At 47.2% G+C, this 17,833-nt stretch overlaps 1 protein-coding gene across 1 annotated transcript; it reads right to left on the minus strand.

The window, feature by feature from the left end:
* Positions 1-1,504: 1,504 nt before the first annotated feature.
* LOC127238297 (synaptotagmin-15-like) lies at positions 1,505-9,126 on the minus strand. The gene is made up of 5 exons (XM_051206842.1): positions 8,971-9,126; positions 5,971-6,141; positions 3,656-3,776; positions 2,622-2,798; positions 1,505-1,647 (listed from the first exon to the last, which is right to left on the minus strand). Exons 1-5 carry the CDS (start codon positions 9,124-9,126, stop codon positions 1,505-1,507), a joined length of 768 nt encoding a protein of 255 aa, XP_051062799.1.
* Between the last annotated feature and the right edge of the window lie 8,707 nt (positions 9,127-17,833).

Consider the following 17,833-nt stretch of genomic DNA (forward strand, 5'->3'; position numbering starts at 1 on the left):
GGGTGCTGGGAATCAAACCCAGCTCTTCTGCAAGAGCAGCCAGTGTGCTAAGTCGCCTCCCCAGTCTCTACAATGCCATGTTACACTTGTGCCATCTCTTAGTGCGCTTTGGTAGCTGTGTCATGCCTCAATAATTAGGAGATCTAATGCCTTGATTCGTGTGACTGTTGAACCTCACCAATGGGGTGTCTTTGTAGATATGCTGTGGGGCTCTATTCTGAAGCCCCACAATGGAGCTGTGATAGATCATAAGAAGATGGATAAGATCAGTTGTGTTTAGCAGAGCCTTGATTGCTTTCCTTCAGTTAAACAGTAAACACTGAAGTGGCCTGTCCTACAGGTACAGGTCCTCTGTACCTGTATAATATATATATGTATAATAGCCATGATGCTATTAGAAGAAACTGCAGTGTGGATCACATTGAAAATGTGTAAGTGAAAAGAGTAAGGAAAATGCAAACGCAAGGTGACTGTCCATCTGGACCAGTCAGGCAAAACTTGTATTTGTGTATTTGACAGCAATGAGACAGGCACAGACAACGGCCACTGCTGCTTTTGCTGAAGTCGCTTCACTGCATGCAACGGGAAAGACCCAGTGGGCTGTTTGGCCTTAGTTACACAGCAGCTGCATCGACTTTTCTGGCTGCAGCTTAGGGTGCAGATACACATGGAAACACAACAGGCACAGTGCCCGCTCATTAGTACAACATGGGCGTCTGATGACAGTGACTTTGATTCTAAGGACCTCCGACCTAATGAAGTTTACCCCTACCAGGGCACAGTCATGCACTGTCCCCAGTCTTGTGGACAATGCCAGGGTCCGTCCCATGTATTTACTGTCCAAAGTAATGCCAAATCTGTTAACCAGCAACAGATCACCTGAGGGACTAGGGTGTGAGGTGTCGTAGTCTGAGGATGGCTGTGGGCCAGGCTTCATATAATTTTGGGGCGGGTGTTATGGCTTCAGGGAGGAGGCTACATAGTAAGTAAGCTGTGCTGACCACTTGTTGACTTCCTGGCATGTGGGTGTGGCCCCAGGGAGGTGTGTGTTGTTCCACTCTGCTGGGTGGAAGATAGAGAAACCCCACCTTGAAGCACAATACAGTTGTGGACTCAGCTCACCACCAGCTTGCCAAGATGGTGAGACCCCGCTCACGCTCCATTCCCATTCAGCATTTGTAGCTATGTTCCATCATACAGAATATCGGTTCTCAACACCTGAGATCCTGTTCTAGGTCATGATCTCGATGACCAGGAGCCAGGCTCCAAGGCCAGGCAGCCCCACAGGTCAGGAGAGGTTAGGTGGGTTGGGAGAGGATCCTGGACACAAATACTGGTCAAGTCTGAGCTTCTTTGTCCCTTTTTCCTCCTGCACACGAACGAGAGCACTCATGGACCACTGGCTCCAGCTAGCCCCACAGTGCACTGACTGTTAGATGAGATGTCCATGCTGTGGTGTTGCATGTAACAGGGATTTCCAAGCAGAGTGAGGTCCTGGCACTGCTCAGGGTTCTGCGGGGCGGCAGAGTGCATGCCAGCGCGTTACCATCTCCTTGGGCTTGCGGAGCATCTGGTCCCAGTGTTCCAGCTCCTTACCTCGGGTATACATGTAGGGTCCCACTATCACACGGCCCAGTGGGTAGCTCTCTGCAGGGGAGGAAAGGCTGTCAAGTCCTTAAACACAGAAGCCAATGTTACCCTCATCCTAATATCTGCACTGACTTCCCTGTGTTTCCCATTCCCTCTTAGGAAGGAAGTGGCAAGCTCCTCCTCTCTAAGCATGCGCCATCAGCACTGTTTCCTCAGCCCTGCCCTGCACCGCCTGGCTCCCTGCCCCGGGCCATGTGGAACCCGAGGCATGTGGAATTGCTATGAGAGAAAGCACTTTGTAGAAGGAAGACGTCTTTCATTGCTTCTCTGTACACCGGGCAAGAGCATTAGGCAGTAATGTCCACCCACCAAATACCACTGGCGAGTAGGTCCCAAGTCCAGCCCATGTGAACAATCAAGGCCCAATGACTTTGCTTCTGTAGTCAGGGACAGTGAATGCTAAGGGTTAGGGGTTGGATAGTGTAGGACAACTGGCTAGGAGACCCATTCAGGGCCTTACATGCTCATCTAGAAGGCTTGAAGAAATGCAGAGAGCACAACTCCCAGCCTGGGAAACGGACTGCCTGACATCTCTGACAATTTATCCAGAATGAGGAGGGGGAGGAGACTATCCTTCACCCTCTTCCTAGGGGCAACACAGACAGAATCCAATTGAACTAAAGCTGAGTATGAGTTCCACGCTTTCCTGCAGGGAAGCCCTGTGGCCTTGGGCAAATATCTCAGCCTCTCTGAGAGCTTTTTTTCTTTTTCGAGACGGGTGTTTCTCTGTATTGCTTTGGAGCCTGTCCTGGAACTCACTCTGTAGACCTGGTTGACTTCAAACTCACTGAGATCCACCTGCCTCTGCCTCCCGAGTGTTGGGATTAAAGGCGTGTGGGCCACCAACACTCAGCTGAGAGCTAGCTTCTTTAATCAGAAACAGGGACAGTTCCACCCTGCCTACAACTCAGTAGCCCCAGCTTTGAATTGCTCCAACCCCATGTCCCCACATCCCATCCCCTGAGCCTTACTGTCTCCTTCTTGGATCTGCAGCACCGTCAGACTAAGGCTGGCAGTGTCCAGCTCATTGGCGTGAGCCTTGAAACTAAAGGTTTCATTGTACACAGGGTTGACAGAGCCCAGCACAGAAGTCCTCTTGCACTTGACGAATTTGTTGTGATTCATCAGGGACACTTTGATGAACACACCTGTGGGGGCTGTGCACATGTACTAGTGGGCAGAAGAAGTAGGCAAGGACCCAGTCCCTAAAGTGGGATTCCTGGAGGAGGGCCTGTGCCCCCTCCCTAAGTACCAGGTCCCTATCACTTTCTGGTTCCCAGCTGCTGAGGCCAGAGGATGCGATAGGAGGAAACAGTTAATTAGTGTATTTCTGGCTTCCTTTCCCTTCCTCTGGCTCTGGAGGCACCCGTGCTCAGCTGGCCCTGTTTACTGGAACCTGGCACCACAGCCCAGCCTCCCTGCTGGCAACACATTGCCTGCTGGACACTCAGGCTTTGAGCCTCCTTAAGCCCCTGCTCATCCAGAAGCTTGGGAGCCGGTGCGGATGAGTTCAGACCCTCTGAACTCCTGCAGGTAGTCACCAACTTCCACTTGGCTGGGGGTCATAAGATGAACAGGGTCAGTGCCTGGCTCCAGCATTGTGGAAGGCCAGGAAGCAGCAGAACTATCAGGGTACCGGCACCCCCAAAGGGTAGGAGCCCTTCCTCAGGCATAGGCTGGTGTGGGGCAGGCTAAGCAGCCAGGCTGGTTCAAAGCACTAAGCCACTGCCCTGGGGAACCGGAGGGGAGGGCTGAGGTCTTGAGTCAGTGCAGAGCCCTTGGTACCTAATGTAGCCTTAGAAAAGGCTTTGGATAGGGGAAGCATCCCTAGAGGGAGGGCAGGGCAAAGCAGAGGAAGTGCCTAGTACTTGGTCTTGGGCACAGGAAGCACCATTTGGATGGCTGGTATGAGGTCAGACTCTTCCTAGCCCTGGCTAGGCTCATTAGGAGGGGCCTTCTCTGGGACTGGGACCGGAAGAGTGTGTTGGGGGAGGGTGTGACTCACTGACAACACCCCTGTCTTCCTGGAGCTGGAGACCTTTGGCAGGGAGCACAACCACAGTCAGGCTGCTCAGGTAGTTGTTGTAGCTGAGGCAGAACTGAAGGTCACCAAACTCTGAGGGAGGCTAGGGAGGCAGAGATGGAAGCATTTGCTCTTGTCACTCAGCGAGTGGCAGAGGAGCTGAGAATCTCCTGTGACACATCTGGATGGTTTCCTTTGTGACTCCCACTGTTTTACAGACAGGAAAACTGAGGTCTGGGCATTGGAAGAGATTCATGGAGTACAGAATAAGCATTTCCAATCCAAAAGACTCAAATCTGAAATGAGCTGATGTTCCAGACTCTTTGAGTGTCAAATGTTAAATTACACACTATGAAACTGCTCTGTTTTAAAGTCTTGTTAGGTGTGTTTGTGCATGCTCACACGCATGTGTGAAGGCCATATGCCAGGCTTTTCATGGGTGCTAGAGATTTGAACTCAGTTCTTTTTTCCCCCAGTGAATACTCTTACCCACTGAGCCATTTCTCTAGCCCTATATTTCATGTGTATTGGTGTGAGGGTGTCAGATTTCCTGGAAATGGAGTTACAGACAGTTGTGAGCTGCCATATGGGTGCTGGGAATTGAACTCCGGTCTTCTAGAAGAGCAGCCAGTGCCTTAACTGCTGAGTCATCCCTCTGACCCCAAAAATTATTTAAAATACTATATAAAATGATATTTGTGCATTGTGATTAAAGTGAATATAAAGTACATTGCATTGGACTTGGGTCTTCTCCCTGAAGGTATCTCTATGTATATGTAAACACTGTAAAAAAAAATATATATATATACGTATATATATGTGTGTGTGTGTATATATATATATATATATATATATATATATATATATATATATATATATGAAATGTGAAACCTTCCTAGTCCTAAGCATTTTGGGAAAGAGATCCCTAGTCTGTGGTAATGGGCCAGAGCCAGGTATCTGGATCCTAAATCCTGTTTGGACTCACTAGGGTCCACTCTGGGAATAGGGAACAAGAGATGAACACTTCTCTGAACCTAGGCTTTCCCATTGTTATGTTCCCTTTCACAGAGACCTGTGTGGGAATCCAAATGCACATTTCTTTAGAGATAGAGGTTCACTATGTAGCCCAACCTGACCTCCAATTTGTGATATGGGCTGGCTCAGTGGCTCATTGGGTTAAGCCGTCTACATGAGTTCAAGTTGTCTTCTAATCCTTACAAGTATGCCATGCGCCGCCCCCCCACCAATAGATAAATAAAAATGTAATTAAAAAGTTGTGGTTCTTGCTGGGCAGTGGTGGCCCATGCCTGTAATCCTAGCACTTGGGAGGCAGAGGCAGGTGGATTTCTGTGAGTTTGAGACCAGCCTAGTCTACAAGAGCTAGTTCCAGGACAGATTCCAGGGAAACCCTGCCTCAAAAAGAAGAGAAACAGTTGTGGTTCTCAACCCCATAGAAGCTAGAATCTTCTTCTAGAAACAGATGGAAGTAGAATTCTACAACTAACCAATGGGCCAAGCTCCTGGTGTACAATTGAAGTGAGGGAGGAGTGAAAATATGAACAAAGGAGTCAAAACCATGATGGGGAAACCCACAGAATCAGCTGACCCGAGTTAGTGAGAGATCACTGATTCAGGTCTGATAAATGGGGAACCTGCCCAAGACTGAACTAGATGCCCTTATAATATAGGTGACAATGGTGTGACTGGGACAATATATGAGGCCATTGGCAGTGGGTCCAAGATCTAACACTAATGCACAAAATGACTTAGTGGAGCCCATTCTATATGGAGAGATACCTTGCCCAGCCTGGTTGGACACAGGGGTGTGGGGATGGAGAGATGCCTTGGTCCTGCCGCAATGAGATGATGGGACAGATTTAGAAGATTTCCTAGGGGAGGCCTTACCCAATCTGAGGAACAAATGGGGGAGGGGAGTGGAGAGTGAAGGAGGAGAGGAGGGAGGGGGAACTGAAATTGGAATGTAAAAATTAAATAATTTTCTTAAAAAAAAGATGTGGTTCTTCTGCCTCAGCTTCCTGGGTGCTGGGATTGTAGAGATATGCTACCACACCTGATTCCTAAATGTGAGTTTTCAAGTTGCTCAAGAGTATCACTTAAAGGATTTCAGTGTCCTGTTCTTCCTGTAGGGTCTGGGCCCACCTCCCTGAGCCACTGTATGGTGATGGCTAGGAACAGAGGGAAGATGCTGGCCAGGCGGTACCTGGTAGGCCCTTGCATATCTTGGCAACCCACAGTAATGCTGACACCAGCTGCCACATGCCTGGTGACCATCTCACCTCTAGGTTCTCGGCTTCAAGGACTCTCCAGATGATATGGTGGCAGTCCCCTGCAAGAATCTCATTCTTCAGGGGGAATAGCACGTGCCCGAGGAGCTGGTGCCTCCTTTGCCCATTTACATGGTACACAGAGAACTTCAGCACTCTCTGAGTGATACTTCTGCTGGATACCTGAGGACAGAGAGGACCCAGGCCAGGGTCAGGTCTTGGGTCCAGGTGGTGTACATAACATGCTGGAGACAGGAGACACATCCAAACTCAGGCTTACTTAGAGACCCTTCTCAGAAGCAAGGCCCAGGAACCTTTGGAAGTACATGGGTAGACCTGAGCCTTGTCATACAGTGTTTTAAGAACTTATATTCATTGCTGTCTGGGGGCTTGATAGCCCAGTAACCAGAATCTTCCCTGGGAAAGTGTTTGCTTGCAAAAAATGTTATGCCAGAAGTCATGTCCCAGTCTTAGGGAAATGGACTCACTTCTCTCTGAGCCTTGGCCTTCACAGCTGTGAGGTGGAGGTCACTATTTTTTGTCTAGGCTGTAAAACCCCATCACTGTGTCTGGACTACAGTAGATGGGCAAATAGTACTGATTTCCCTTTTTAGCCCTTCTTCCCAGAGCAGGGAGGCCAAGATCAAGTTGGGGTGAGATAAGAAATGAGGGTGCTTCCAACAAGAGACTGTGGAATCTTCATCCCTAAATGGAGCATCCTTCTCAGCCCCTCCCCCTATCATCAAGGCTCAGGGGACAGCTAAGAAGAAGCAGAGAAAATGTAAGAACCAGATGTAGTGGTGAATGCTTTGAATTCCAGGGCTTGGGAGGCAGAGCAGTTGGCTCTGCATGGATTCAAGAGACTAGTAAACCTGTCCTGTTTAGGTTGCTTATCCCAGGTATTTTGTCACAATAGGGAAATGCAGAGTAACAGAAGACATCTCTCTTATTTTTAACATTCTCTAATTTTTTCAAATTAGAATTTATCTATTATATAAATAACAACAAATTAAAAATAAATGATAATGTATTTTTATCACATTTGTATATATATATATATATGTAAATATATTTTTTTCCTCATATTTATCATTACCCTCTTTTGTTCCCTACCAATGATAATACTTCTATCTTCCTGTCAGACATTTAAATCTAGATTCTTCATATGAGGGATATCTTTCTGAGTCTGGCTAACTCTGTTTAACATATGACTTCCTAGTCTTCGTTTTCTTGCAGACGCCATGTTTTCATTCTTCATGGCTGAAGAGAACTCCACAGTGTGTATGTATCACAAGCCTCCTCTTTTGAGGAGCTTGAAGGGAGCATATCCGGTTGAATCGGAAGTCTTCCTTGTATGTGTCCAGTTCTATTTCAACTCCTCTGAATGCCAACACGGAGCGGAGGACTCACGCCTAGCTTACTCCAGCTCCCTGGGGTGTTTTCTATTTCCCTATCTGATTCTCTCTTCTTCTGTTCCCTGACTAACCATTGTCTTTTTCCTACACAGGCCAGGGCATTCTGTTTTCTTCCTCAGGAACTACTTTCCTACTTCCTTCTCCAAATAACCCCCGCAAAGCGGGTGCCATTCCGCTCCCCACATCATCCCCTCACCATAGCTGTGGGGCTTTGCACATGACCTAGTCATGGCCAATCTGTGTATTCCATTCACTGAGATACAAGTCTTGATTGGGTTCATTTTCTCTACAGTTAAAGAATAAAAAGGCGGGAAAAATCCAAACAGTGACAGGTAGCATTGAAGAACCCTCAACCACTGCAGACAGCAACATGCAGTATCGGCATTTGAAGACAGGCATTTATTGGGGGTGAGGAAAAACATGCATGCAGCATGCAGTAGACACACAGAGATAAAGGCACTCTGTGAAGCTGGGGGCTGGGGTGGGGCTCAGATACAATCTCTTCTCCAGGACTGGGGTTCTTCAGGTTTCTCAAGAGTTTTCCTCCACTAATTTAGAGATGGATAAGAAAAAGTATCTCATGCGCATGTAGGGGTGGACACTCCTGTGACTTTGGGCATCCACTGGGCATATTGTAATGTGTCTGTGTGGATGATGAGAATCTGCTGTAGTGCTTAATTAGCAAAGGCAGAGGACAGGTGGGGCTGTGGGTAAGATTTTACTCTGGTTTACATAGTGGGGAAGCAAGTGGCTATGGTGAGGGGCAGCTGGGGAGGGCCCGACTTGGGTCTGCCAGCAGCTAGCTGTTCCAGTTTGACCACTGTGTCAGTTTGAATGAGAAGTGTCCCCACAGGCTCATGCATTTGAACAATTGGTCCTAAGTTGGTGGCACTGTTTAGGCAATGTTATGGAACCTTTAGGAGATATGGCCTTAGTGGAGGAATGTATCATCTCCTCCTCCTCCTTCTTTTAAAGAGACTTTACATAATATTTTAATTGATTATTTGGGAATTTCACATCATGCCCCTGATCATACTCACTTCCCAGTCCTCCCCAGTTCACCTCCCCATCCTTGTGACCTCCCCTACAAAAAAAGAGAAGAAACAAATCCAATTTTTGTTACCCATATACTCATTGGAGCATGGGCAAACTCCCAGTGTCCAGCCCCTTAAAGAAAAGAGTTCATCCCCACCTGCACCCCCGCCAGAAGCCATCAGTTGTAGAGAACTACACTTTAACATCCTTATCACAGTAGTTAAGAATTCCCTTCAATGATTCTCTGTCTAGGCAGTTACTTCTGGGAGGTGGGGTGGCATAGGGATGGAGGTAGTTTATGGCAATAGCGTGGACCACCAACATCCACATGGTCTCTTCAGCATCAGCATGTGCAACAGATCTCAGAATGGTCTCCAATGGCAGTGCAGACCATGGACATCAGCAGACCATGGACATCAGCATAACCCTTTTGCCAAGCATGGGCCACAGACACCACCATAGCTCTCAATGGCAGCATAGGCCAAGGATGTCAACAAGGCCTCTGGGGCAACACAGGCCACAGACACCAACATGGCCTCAGGTGGCAGTACAGATCACAGACATCCACACGACCTTCAGCAGTAATATCAGCCATGGGCATCCACACGGCCCCCATCTGCAACAGGATCACAGATTCTAACATGGCCCTCAGTGGCAGCAGGGACCACAGATGTCGATGTGGCCTCAGGGCACTGCACAGGCCACCCAGGAAGCACATCTAGAGTCTTCTCCCTCATTGAGTTTGTTGGCCAGACCACCCACAGCTGTGCCAGATCCAGGGGAGAGGAAGAAAGTGAGTCTTACAGTGGCGAAGTGGTCAAAGGGTAAAGGACCCAGGGAATGACTGTGTGCCATTACTTTTGTTTCCTTGTTGACAAAATAAAATAAGACCAGGACTTCAAAAGATTAGGTAATAGCCCCCCAAGGACTAGGGATTTCTAACCCCAGATTAAAACCTGCTGTGATGAGGCCTACAGGTCTTTCTGCTACACCATGAATCTTCTGTATATTCAAGACTGAAAACCCAGAAACTTCAAGCATAGAAAAGGTAGATAATAAGGACTGAGTTTAGGAACAACTGAACTCAATAAACACCAAGTAGGTAGGGGTGTGTTGTTTCCCCCTAACCAGCAAGCAGATGAGACTGGCCGCCCAGAGCACTGTGAACTGCTTAAGTGTTTTATCAAAACCCCAGGCTGGCCAGGTAGTGGTGGTGCATACCTATAATCCTGGTACTCAGGAGGCAGAGGCAGGCAGATCTCTGAGTTCGAGGCCAGCCGGTATATAGAGTACGTTTCAGGACAGTCAGGGCTACACAGAGAAACTCTGTTTTGAAAAGCCAATACAAGAAACAAAACAAACAAATAAAGCCCCCAAAACAAAACCCTAAAACCAAGACAAACAAAAACAACAACAACCCAAATTCCCTCTCTCCTTCAGTTCTCATAGTTATGGCTTCTGATCTGTGCTGCCAGTTTTATGTCAACTTGATACAGGTTCCAGTTGTCTGAGAGGAGGGAACAAGCAGACAAGCCTGCAGGGCCTTTTCTTAATTAGTGATGAAGGGGCGGGGAGAGGGAGGGCAGGCCACTGTGGATGGGGACGCAAGAGAGTCAGGAAGGAGGAAGGGGAAAGGCAGATGAATGGGGGTTGCCATTAGTTGGTACAAAGCCCCCCTTTAGAGTCAGGAATGGACACGTGATTTATTTGGGCCTATGAGAATAGAAGCAATGTCTGGCACTTTGCAATGGAAGCTTCAAGAGCCCATGATCTACCATGGTTTTCTGCAGTGAGGTTGTAAAAGCAGGAGTCAAGAAGCTCCCATGAGGAGCAGAGCCTTCTTGCCAAACTATGATGGAAGGAAAATCGAGAAACAAGAAAAAGAAAGGATGAGTGGAAGAAGGGAAGACAGGAGACAACTTGTCTTAGGGCGAGGAGGATGTGCGAGTGTTGAGTAGGCAAAGGCATCGACTGCAGAAGATGTCTGTCGCTCTGCTTGTCTAGTGTCCATTTTTGCTTTTTTTGGTGACAAAACCCATGTGTGCCCATGTCATTGGGTAGTTCCACTTCTCCTTAACTCTGTAGAAAGGCTAATTCAGACCTGGGCAGTTGGAAAACCACACGCTTAGGCCTCAGTGGTTGGCAGCCCACCTCAGTTTATTGACTTGAATTAAGATTTCATGGGCAAGTGTTGGATGGGATAGTGACAGTAACCACACAATAATTTGGCATGCTCTGAATCTCTTAAATCATTCTCATGAACCTGAAGCCATGGAGACAATCTAGGAGTTTCTGAGAGGCTCAAGGGGATGGTGAGATACCAGTCTCCAATGACACAACTCAAACCTGTGTGGCTCCAGCCAAGCTTGGCTCTCCTGGACTCTTGACTTATAAGACCCAAAGAAAAGTAGCTGCACTACTGTGTCCAATTTGATTTGGGCACCTACCTTTTAAAATAAGTGTTGACTAGCAAGATAATTCTCTGCAGGCATGCAAGACAAGTTGACAGAGATATATGCCATGCTCAGAGCCCTAGCAGAGAAGACAGTAGATGGCTGTTGTATTAAAGTCACCACTTTCAAATGCTAATTCATCAACTGACAAGGACTTGTGCATTTTCTCCGACATTAAAAATGATCTTCATCTATAAGATTCATCTCTTTTGTTGAATTGTGACTTGAGAAACTTGGCAGGACCTCAGAGGCAAGATTCCTTGCTCCAGGGGAAGTATGAAGCATCCGTTAAGGAATATGGTTCCGCGGTTAAGAGCAATGACTGCTCTTCTACAGGACCCAGGTTCGATCCTCAGCACCTACATAGCAGCTCACACCTGTCTCTAACTCCAGGATCTGACACCCTCACAAGGACATACAAGCAGGCAAAACAACAATGCACATTTTTTTTTTTTTTTTTAAAAAGGAAAAGCTATCAGCTTGACATCCAAGCTTGTGTCAGTAGAGGGCGCCCTCTGGTTGAGAGAACAGCATGGAGCAAAGTCAGGAGAGGAAGGCAGACAGGAAGCCCCCGTAGGAAGAGCTGGAACCATAGCTATTTCTGACTCTGTGTACTCAATCCTGAGGACTTTCTTGTTCTATATCTAGTCCACACTCTTCCTTAGAACAACTGATTTTTGTGCCTGAACAAGCTTCTGTGGTTTCTAACTTATGGTTCAAGTCTGAGCTTGTGTCCTGGACTGTGACGCCGCTGATCCTCCTGAGGTTGCTGATGAAAGTGTGCCACTAAGGGCATGTTTGGAAGCAAGGGATAGAAATCGCTCCCAAAGAAGTTTAGATAAAGAGGCGATGCAATTTGTGTCTGTTATTGAGTTATGGAGGGACGAGTTAGGCCTTTGCCATCCCTGGATAGAAGACTTCATCCAGCATCCAGACTTGGATGTTCTCACTTTATCGTTTTCCGAGCCACTCCTCTCTCGGCCTTGTGTAAGATGGGTGTAGCAGCTTTGGGGCTCACACACCCTAAGGGAAAATAGTGTCCCCTCCTCAGGCCCTCCAAAGGTTTTCACATTACTGGTTCTAAATGGGACATATGTTTGTCTTGAATAGTCTCTATAGGCCGTGTAAGATGATAGAGTGTTCGGCGTTTGCCTAGTCACGCCCCTCTCCTCTGGGACCCTCCTAGAACACCTGGGTGGAGAGGAGAGGAACGGGTGACTAATATAGGTTGAGCAGCTGGAAGAGAGATTTCATATCAGACAGCTTAAGCAAGGAGAAGTTTCTACATCACCTGCAGGCAGGCAAGCAGCCTGGAAACCCAGGGTTTTTCCAGTTTGTTGGTTCAGTATCCCAGGTATCAGTTGTCTATGGGTTAAGACATTTCCTTAACATCTCCACTGCTCACTCAGTAGCAATAGAAAGAAAGGGCAGAGGGAAAGATTATCCTTCCTGGTTAAAGGAATTGGTTCTCTTCTCTTCAGATCCACTGTTCACTGACTTGGCCAATCATAGCATCTGGGAGAAAAATCTCTTTAAACACAGAAGATGAAGACAGCTTGGGAGTAATTAACAGTCTGTCCCTCAGGCCAGCCAAATGTCTGTGTGCACTCTCCTTCTATGGAGCATGCCCCATCCCTGAGAGAGACAACCCTGAAATCTCACCCGCAGCCACCCACAGCCAAGCCAGGCTGAGGAGAGCGCCGCCCCACCAGGCCCTCAGAGCGCCTGCCGACAGGGAGGGAGCTCCGGGCAGAACAGCTATGGATCATTCATTTCACAAACCACTGTTGGTAAGAACAGGATATGGGGATTGGAAGCTCCCATCCAGAAGGAAAGCGGGGGCTGTCACCTTGGTGAGCCAAAACTATGGATTCCCAGGGAGTGGAGCAGAACCCTTGGTGATGATTTCCTCCCTGGGATTTTTTTTTCCTTGGGAGTTGACTTCATCAATCTGTGGTTTTGTCTTTGCCCCATCCCCCATCTGAAGTGGGCATTGAACTGTGTTCACTTCGAGTTGCACAGCTTTTTGACCCTTTTCCTGTGAGTAAAGCCTTGGTGACAGTGGGCAGGGATGCTTAAGTGGACAGAAATACAGACTCTTCCTGGAGAAGCTCACATCCTTGGTAACATGTGTCCTTTAGAAGCTCAGCTGCCTTTCTGCCTGTTCCAGTGTTTTGCATGAGCAAGCAATGAGATTAAACTAGAAAACCATGGCTTCTTATCGATCATACTGGATAATCTATATATTCTATGTATGATGTCCTTAAGGTGGCATCAGCATGAATATTCATCTTGGTTTGGAAGGAACAGCCTTGGGCTGGCCTTGGCCGTTCAGCTGCTGTTATAGCCAGGCTCAGAAACCCTTAATCAAAGGGGCTGGAGAAAGGCACCTCCATACTTTACTAACACAACATCTTAGAACCTTCTGCTGTGTCTTCCTCAGTTTGTAGTACAACCTGGTTGGACTTATTCTCTCCCACCTCTGCCTCTGCACAGTGAGCTCTGTGTGTACAGTGTGTCCAGGCCTTTATAGAAGGGCAAGAGGTATAGTGCCCATGCTACAATCTGCTCCAAGAATTGGACGAAGGCCTAGAGATTGAAATAAGAGGCAAGACAGCGGGTCACTCGTTCAACAGCAAGAAAACAGGAAGAGTATCAATAACAACTCTGGGGCAAGATGTTCCAGCCAACAGCTTCAGGCTCGCTCAAGGTGCCTTGGGGGTCCATGCAGGGCCCTACAAAGAGGCATTTGGCAAAGGCCAACACTGTGAAGTTTCCAATCATCTCTTAGGCTAAAGGTGACTTCTTAAGCACTGTGGGGACTGGTACACCATGTACTGCGGCATGGCACCACAGGAGGGTTTAGCTATCTAGCCTGCCCCATACACCTACTTAGAAATGCTTTTTTTTTTTTTTTTTAAAGGTTTTGTCTTAGTTAGGATTTCTGTTGCTGTGATAAAACACCACGTGCAAAATCAACTTGGGTAAGAAAAGGTTTATTCAGCTTATGGTTCCACACCACAAGTCTATTACTGAGGAAATTCAGGGTAGAAACTCAAACAGGAGCTGATGCAGAGGCCATGAAGAGAAGCTGCTTACTGGCCTGTTCCTCCTGGCTTGTTCAGGATGCTCCCTTAGAGAACCCAGCACCACTTGTGCAGAGGTGACACTACCTGTAAGGGGCTGGGCCTTCCTGCATTAATTATCAGTCAAGAAAATGCACCACAGCCTTGCTCACAGGCCAATCTGATGGGGCATTTTCTCCACTGGAGTTCTTTCTCCAAATGACTCTAACTGTGTCAAATTGACCCAAGAACAGCCAGTATAAGCTTTGTACCTCTGTCAGGTATAGACTCTACATTTATTAAGATATAGGCTTTCCTTCTGGAAGACAGCCTCCATCCCAAATAGTGGCTGATATGGGGTAGAGGTCAACTTCTTTTTCATGTAAAATCCCATCACAAACAGTCTAGAGCTGATAGGCCACCACATTGTTGAGGCATTGACTCTGACATCTCCAGGGTCCTATCTTCCCTGGAATGGTGTAAATGAGCTTCACTTCATTGTGTTTGTGGCAGAGGGAAGGACACAGCACATTGCTTCTGAAGACCACAAGCAAGAAGCCACACACACTATTTCTGCTCACCTCTCATGGGGCAGAACACACCACTATAGCATGTTTCCTGGTGCCTGGGAAATGTGGTCAGTGTTCCCAATAGTGCTCTTGACTAGAGGAATTTCCATAGATAAGGAGCGAGTAGATGAGAGTTGGTCATCAGTATCTGTCTTAAATGAAATGGAGGGAATTTGGGGGGGGGGCTGGAACACATGACATTAGAACCTGTTCTTTGTGTGCCTTGACCCTTCTGTTTCCTGCCATTGCTGGGATGAGATTGTCCATTTGTGTGTCTGTCCTCAGTCTCTCTGAACTCCTCATAATGTAGGCCTTGGTGCAAAGGAACCTGTTAGTGAGTCCAGTCTGAGTTTCAAGCTCACAATCATTTGGGGCCCAGGAAAATGTAGAATTGAACTAAGGTGAAATAGGTATTCTTGGATAAATCCACCTATCCATCCATCCATCTGCCCAACACCAATGTATACTTGGAGACTTAATACCCGTTTATTTGTAGAGCTAATGGTTAAAGGAGTCTATTGCATTGTAGGGGTATTTTTGTTAGAAAGACAGACACTGTGTGACATAGCTGAAGCTTTCTCCTCTTCAACCATCGACGCAGTGGTACAATTCAACTCAGCATCCCTTCTAAAACTGCCACAGATACTGTGCACTGACCCACCCTCCAGCTGAAGAACTCTTTTCCTCTGCCCTGTACTTGTCAAATGGGGTCAGGAAGATCTTACTATGTGAGCTTTTTAGATTTCAAGATTTTTATATCATATTTTTAGGTTAGAGTTACCAAGAGGAAAGAGACTGAACTCCTCACTATAGTTGTAATATTTCTTCTTGCTCCTGTTACATTAACTCACTCTCAGCCTTTGCAGACTTTACACAGTGTTTCTATTCACATTCTCTCTCCCCACCCCCATCTGACTCCCTAGCTGTTGAACATGCTTGATTCAGCACAATGCACACTACCCTGTCTGCTTTTGACCACTCTACTTCCATTCCTCTTTTGTGGGGAAAACGTGTGTGTGTGTGTGTGTGTGTGTGTGTGTGTGTGTGTGTGTGTGTGTGTGTGTTCTCAGTGGGGCAATGGGGCTCTCAGAGAGGCATCCTTACAGAGGAGCTATGATGGTGAGTATTAATTGTTAACATGTCAGAGTCTGGAATCTCCTGGGAGCTGGGCCTCTGTGGATGCCTGTGAGAGATTATCTTGATTAAGCTAATTGATGTGAGAAGATCAATCTTAATTATAGATGGGACAGTTCCCTGCCTGGACTGAGTGAAATGGAGAAAGTGAGTTGAGTATTAGTATCCATTTATTGTGCTGTTTCTAGGTTCTGAACACACTATGACCGGCTGCTTCAAGCTCCCAGTGCCATGACTTCCTGCCATAGTGGACTATGTCCTAGAACTTGAGAGAGAATAACCCATTTCTCTTTCTCAAGCTGCTTTTATCAGAGTATTTTATCACAGCAACAGGAAAAGAAACTAAGATAGGAGCCGAGTGCTTCCTTTCAAGGCAGTGACAGGGTGTGGCATCAGGGACCATTGTGTCATCTGGCTCCTGTTTTGCAGAGACAAGCTGGCTCATCAATGTCAGCTTCCACTGGTGTGTCCTGCAGTCTCCCTTACACACTACCCTTAGCTTAGCTTAACTAGAATTAGTGTCTGACAACAAGGCGATATAAGCATATTAAAAATCAAACAATTGCAGGGCAGTGGTGGTGCATGCCTTTAATCCCAGCACTTGGGAGGCAGAGGCAGTCGGGTCTCTGTGAGTTTGACGCCAGCCTGGTCTACAGAGCTAGTACCAGGACAGCCAAGGCTACCCAGAGGAACCCTGTCTTGAAAAACAAACAAACAAAAAAGGATAAACAAATAAAATATCAAATAAGGGGAACAAAACCAACTGAAATAAAAACAGCTTCCTTGACCCCCATCTTTTTTTCCAGTGCCATCTATCTTCTTCTCTTTATGGTCAAGTTTTAGTTGGTTAGGAACATACCATGTCGGTGTCTCTTCTCCTAACTACTCCTCTACCCACTCCAGGAGTGTCTGCCTCCAGCACCTCTCTGGAAAATATGCTCTAGTGCCCCGAGTCACCCCAGTGTACCTGCTTTCTTCTCTCCTGAATAGTTCGCAGTCCTTGACACTTGGTCTCTCATGACTGGGGCCCTAAGCCCAGACTTCTCTCATTCATCTTTTTCATTGCAGATCTTACCCTCCTGTGTCTACAATGCTCAGATCTAAGAAACTCCTACTTCTCATCTACTGAGTGACAGCAACATCTCAATGTGCCTAGTATGAGCTTCTGAGGGTATTTGATGACTGCTCCCCTCAGCAAATGGCATTTGGCCCATATGGTTATCAAGCCAGATACACCTCTCCTTACCACGATGCTCTACAAAGTTCTATTCCTCTCCACTCCCAACAGCCCTAGCATGTACCTCCAGATCCCAGCACAGGAGGGGTATGGTAAATATGTGACCAATTGAGTGACAGCAGCAAGAACATTGCACAGAACACTTTCACAACTCCGGCCTCCCCACAGCCCATGAGAGAGATAGGGAGGTAATTACTATTGCTTATCTGAAGAAACTGATTCCCAGAGAGATGAACAGTCTTGCCTGGGTGTGGGATCACAAGATACATTAATATGTTGGGAGTTGGGAAGTTGGCTCTCCCTGGATCACTACTATAGTCAGGGCAGCCTCTTTGCCAAGTTATGGGACCAGTGAGCCAAGAGGCCAAGAGCAAGGTGATGATGTTCAGAGGTACTAGTGGCCAGACCATGCCTGTGTGTATGTAGTATGGCAGACATCTATTGACATCCTGGCAGACACCTATTGACATCCAAACCTGAACAGGGCAAGGTTTTTGTCAGGGTGTCCTGGTACCTAGGAGCCCAGGGCTTGGGGTCTGGTTCTCAGTGTAGCCACATATAATAACCTCATTACTTCTTGGGATTCAAGTGACTTCTCTGGAAAGGGAATGTGACTATGAGAAGAGTGATGATTTGGGGGAAGGACAAGCATTGGCTAGTGTCCCTGGCACAGAAATCTTTATATAGGCTCTTTGGGCAGGATCCCTCAGGCAGGCCGAGAGAAGTGGGGAAGCAAGAACCTAGCACCCCTACCTGTTCTTATGGTGCTCATCTATTCCAGGATGGCTGTCTTCCCAACTTGGGAGAATGCACTGAGGCCCTGGCAGAAAGGACTAGGGAAATCCAGGTCTTTCTAAGAAGATAGAAATCCCTCTAGCTGGTGCAGGCACAAAGATGGTGTTGGCTCTCCTTAGCGGTTTGGAAGGAGTATACACAATCCCAGGCAAGTTGGGGGTCCCCAGAGCTG

Source organism: Phodopus roborovskii, unplaced genomic scaffold, assembly GCF_943737965.1.
Source record: "Phodopus roborovskii unplaced genomic scaffold, PHOROB, whole genome shotgun sequence".
NCBI classification, from domain to species: Eukaryota; Metazoa; Chordata; class Mammalia; order Rodentia; family Cricetidae; genus Phodopus; species Phodopus roborovskii.

What these genes read in the sequence shown, in the direction of transcription:
- LOC127238297 (XM_051206842.1), bottom strand. Translation starts at nt 9,126, where the DNA reads ATGTGCTTCCTGGGTGGCCTGTGCAGTGCCCTGAGGCCACATCGACAT. An exon ending in GGAAGACAGGGGTGTTGTCA is followed by an intron (nt 2,799 to 3,655) that starts GTGAGTCACACC and finishes CAGCCCCCACAG; the next exon opens with GTGTGTTCATCAAAGTGTCC. An exon ending in GCAGATCCAAGAAGGAGACA is followed by an intron (nt 1,648 to 2,621) that starts GTAAGGCTCAGG and finishes CCTCCCCTGCAG; the next exon opens with AGAGCTACCCACTGGGCCGT.